Consider the following 4857-nt stretch of genomic DNA (forward strand, 5'->3'; position numbering starts at 1 on the left):
ACAACAGTGGTAGGCTTGATCAGCGACAATGATGAGACAGCCTATAGGGAGGAGTTCAGAGACCTGGCAGTGTGGTGCCAGGATAACAACCTCTCCCTCAACGTAATCAAGACAAAAGAGATGATCGTGGATGACAGGAAGAGGAGGGCCGAGCACTCCCCCATTCTCATCGACAGGGCTGTAGTGGAGCAGGTTGAGAGCTTCAAATTCCTTGGTGTCCAGAACACCAACAAACTAACATTTATTTTTATTTTATTTCACCTTTATTTAACCAGGTAGGCTAGTTGAGAACAAGTTCTCATTTGCAACTGCGACCTGGCATGGTCCAAGCACACCAAGACAGTTGTGAAGAGTGCACGACAAAACCTATTCCCCCTCAGGAGACTGAAAATGATTGCATGGGTCAAACCCTCAAAAGGTTTTACAGATGCGCCATCGAGACTATCGTGTCGGGTTGCACCACTGCCTGCTATGGCAACTGCTCGTCCTCCGACTGCAAGGCGTACAGCCCAGTACATCACTGGGGCCAAGCTTCCTGCCATCCAGGACCTATATATCAGGCGGTGTCAGAGGAAGGCCCTAAAAATTGTCAAAGACTCCAGCCACCCTAGTCATAGACTGTTCTCTCTGTTACCGCACGGTAAGTGGTACCGGAGTGCCAAGTCCAGGTCCAAGAGGCTTCTAAACAGCTTCTATCCCCCCAAGCCATAAGACTTCTGAACATGTAATCAAAGGGCTACCCAGACTATTTGCATTGCCCCCCCCCCCTTCTAGCTGCTGCTACTCTCTGTTATGATCTATGTATAGTCACTTTAATAACTCTACCTACATGTACATATTACCTCAATTACCTCGACACTGGTGACAAGTACAATTTGATTTAATTTGATGTGCTAATTGACGAGGTCTCGTGATCATCCAAAGGTCACCTGTGATTGGTTACAATTCTGCCTTTCATTGGTTACTTGTCTAAAATGTAATACACGTTCATTGGAAGGTGACACGGGAGTGAAATCATTGGTCCTTGCCTTTCCATATGCCGGTTGAAAAGGGGGAAACCGTGGCTTGCAGTGTATTTTCCTACGAAACACAGGCATTTGGATACACGAACCGTCATTCTGTTGTCATTAACGTTGGATAATCAAAGTGTATAGCTAAGGGACTTAGCGTGTTAAACTAGACAGAATGAGCGAGGAAATTAAAGATAACATGACCAACACAAACGGTGCTGATAACGTGGACGTGACTCACACAGCAGCAGAGACAGCAGACCGCGATGTGACATACTACACCTTGGAAGAAGTAAAAACTCATAATAAGCGCACGGACGCATGGCTTATCATCCACGATAAAGTCTATAACATCACCAGTTTCTTGGCAGAGGTAAGCTCAAAATACCATTTATAACCTAGCGTAACACTCGCTACAACACTACGAGGTAGTTAAAATCTCGGTCTCTTCTGTCCGTTGTCTGGTTTCAAATTTAATTTCGTATCCAAAGCCAACCTAAACGTCTAGCGAGATAACCAACTTACTTGCAAAGTAAAAATGCGCCTGTGTGAAGGTATGGGTATTTCTAACTAGCTACCATAGCCTAACGTTAGTTAAACAACACCCAGTCAACACAGGCTGAGGGAGGCAGCTTGCCAGCGATAGTATTTGCTATTTTGGCTAGTGTGTTTTGCCTGTTTAACTAGCTAGGTAATCTGGGTAACTGTTTTGCTGTTTTTGTCTACCTGCATAGTCCCAATAATATTAACAGATGTGGTGTAATGTTGCGCCTGGAGATGCGTTCCATAATGCAACGTTAGCTAGTTAACGCACAAATAGTTTGCTTGGTTTGAACTAGCTACAAGTTCTTAATTTGCTAAATATAACTGCAACATTTTGTCACGACCACTCCTAATTGTTCGTTAGTTCATCCTTGCCTGGGCCTTTTACTGTACCTATAACTACTACCAGTGGGACTTTAGTCACTCGGCAAATGTTACAAAAGTGGCTAGGGCGGTTACAAGAGGTCAGTTGCGCGACTCATATGTAATGTTAAAGGTATAATGGGAAAAGTCCAAATACAAGGCAGATGGCACAGCATCATGGTGTACCAGTCTGTTTAGTTATCATTTCACTCCATGTCGTTGCTTTACAATTTGACAATGGCAGAGTATAAGGAGTGTAATGTCAGCAAAACAGGTTCTGGATTTCAGGATCACATCTTTCATGTGTTACATTATCACAGCTGTATTAGTGGAGAAAAGCCACATTAAGATTTGTCTACCTTCAAAGAGTAAGCCTGCCAACAAACTAAATGGAGCTTTAACCATTATGATGACTCAATCTATCCCAATATGTCATTTGAGGATATCAGAGAATAAGAGTTCAGAGCTTTATTTAACACTTACCATATTGATATTTACGACAATATAAGCCTTGCATGTCATGTAGGATGTCATATGCTACAATTGTCTAGTCTGTGATTATATTCCAACTGTTGGTAGTGACGGATCATGATTAATGTAAGTTTACTTGTTTCCAGCATCCAGGAGGTGAGGATGTTTTGATGGCACAGGCCGGTACAGATGCCACAGTGAGCTTTGAGGATGTTGGTCACTCTAAAGATGCCAGAGCGATGCTCATCAAGTACTACATTGGGGAGCTCAAGATGGTACAGAGATTGCTTTCGCTCAGCTGTTGCGCTCTCCATTGCAAAATCATTTGTTTGTTCAAAAGTGTCTTTGAAACAGCTTTCAATTAATGATGGAACAAAAATCTGTGGCATGATTTATTCAGATTGTAAGTGTGTAAATTATTATTTCACCTTGTCTTTTAGGATGACCGGAAGGACGGCGCAAAGGTAAAGTATTCAAGTAAATGTTCTGTAAAAATGTTTTATAATTTAACACCTATTTTGCTAATTTTAACTCTTGAACTTTGTTTTAACAACAAATTCTCCCACAGGAAGAATTCGTTACAACTTCAGGAGATGGCTCCAGGTCAGTCATAAGCAATAAGAATTTGATTATTCCATTTGCATTGACTAAGTATTTTGTCTCCTAATCATTCTTCACTGAGCTGTGTTTGTTCCCTGGCTGAATGTTTAAGTGCTCTGTCTTTCTCCAGCTCGTGGACAACATGGTTGGTACCTGCCATAGTTGCAGTTGTTGTGGGTATCATGTATCGATACCACATGCAGGAGCGCAAGTCTCCCTGAGCCCTGACGCTGTCTCTTCTCATTCTTTTTCTGGAGGCCTTGACATGTTTGACCAACCCCCCCCCCCATTGAACACAACTTTTCAGAGGTGCGGACAAGGACAAAACAATCCCCTTGCCCCTCGGCTTTCTTTTCTACACCTCATCCAACTGGCTTTGGGCGAGATTCATCTGTAAACTTTCTACCCTCGGTGTCTTTACATTGGTTTCTTATCTATTCATATTGTTTACTCACTCTGCCTTTTGTAGTAATTATTGTGTGGTGTCTTAAGTTATACATCAGTTTAGATCATTTGCATATGAATATCTGCAAACTGTTGCAATCTGCTTTAGTGGGACTCTTACAGTAAGCTCCAAAGGTATTGGGACAGTTACTATATTTTTTGGGGCTCTGTACTCAGCACTTTAGATTTTAAATGATACAATGACTGTACTGTTAAAGTGCAGACTGTCAGGGTATTTGCATCCATATCAGGTGAACCGTTTATAAATTACAGCACTTTTTGTTCATAGTCCTGGCGTCACTTCACTGTCACAATACTTTTGGAGCTTTCTGTATTATACTCAATTTGTTCAGACATGTTTTGTGGCTAACTCCACATCTGTTTGACTGTAGGTCTAGGAAGTAGAAATATATTTGTGTAGTAGGGCATAGAAACACAGGTTATGGGGTCATATCTATAAGAAATTATGCTGTTTTCTTACGGAGAAATCTGAATAGCGTTGAGTTGCATACTCCTTGTTAGTCTTAATTCTCCTCAGACTGCTGCCCAGTATTTAATTTCTGGTGACTGAATAACATAGGAAAAGCTAGCAACAAAGATTCTAATGTATTTTTGCTTGAGAGTACGTTGTCATGCAACTTGTCATTTCAAACTTAAATCATTGATTTGAACCAATGACTTGATTGCACAACATGCCTCATTAAAAGTACTTCATTTATGTTCAGCTATTCGTTGCATGCATTGCCTGATTTCGAGTAGGCCTCGTTCTCTATATCAACATTTTGTATTATGAAGGCTGCACGCAATGTACAGTATACTCTTTTGATGTATTGATTTAAAGTGAAATGTACTTATCACCAACTCCCCTTTTCTAGTCTTACACTAAGCATTTATTTGGTGATACTATGCTTTAAACATGAAGTATGAGAATTGGTGTGTATAACCTGGATTAATTCAATTGCATAACACTGTGCATGATATGTCTCTCTTCCTATGCACATCCTTTAGCACTTAACTGCTGCCCTGTGAGTGAATTCTAATGGTTGGATGAAAATTGTTGAACTCTTGAAGGCATAAAACACTTTTGCATTTGAATTTGTGTCAGCTGTTCATTTATTGTAGTGTTGGTCACCGTGCCATTTTTAAGTGTACATTTGGATCTGTGGATATTCAATTGCACTACCAATTTCAATTTGTATGTCAACCATATAAATGTTGCAATCCACTACTTGAGAAGCACCTGAAAACAATCTGCACAAGACTCTATAATACTTATGTGTACATATGATAACCAACATATTCCATTTGGACACTCAAATTTATTATACTTCAAAGACCAGTCCCATTTGAAATTATCATTCCTGTGGAGTCTGCCATTGCCCTTGTCATGGAAAGTAAAAGGCTGAATCGTGTTAACATTTTAATG

At 40.6% G+C, this 4857-nt stretch overlaps 1 protein-coding gene across 1 annotated transcript; it reads left to right on the forward strand.

Moving 5' to 3' along the window:
- The first annotated feature begins 1010 nt into the window (after window positions 1-1010).
- On the forward strand, window positions 1011-4526 carry LOC118362856 (cytochrome b5-like). Its single transcript, XM_035743535.2, has 5 exons — window positions 1011-1383; window positions 2534-2662; window positions 2828-2851; window positions 2956-2990; window positions 3118-4526. Exons 1-5 carry the CDS (start codon window positions 1186-1188, stop codon window positions 3206-3208), a joined length of 477 nt encoding a protein of 158 aa, XP_035599428.1. The 5' UTR covers window positions 1011-1185; the 3' UTR covers window positions 3209-4526.
- The last annotated feature ends 331 nt before the right edge of the window (window positions 4527-4857 follow it).

The sequence above is a fragment of the Oncorhynchus keta genome, chromosome 2 (assembly GCF_023373465.1).
Source record: "Oncorhynchus keta strain PuntledgeMale-10-30-2019 chromosome 2, Oket_V2, whole genome shotgun sequence".
NCBI lineage: Eukaryota > Metazoa > Chordata > Actinopteri > Salmoniformes > Salmonidae > Oncorhynchus > Oncorhynchus keta.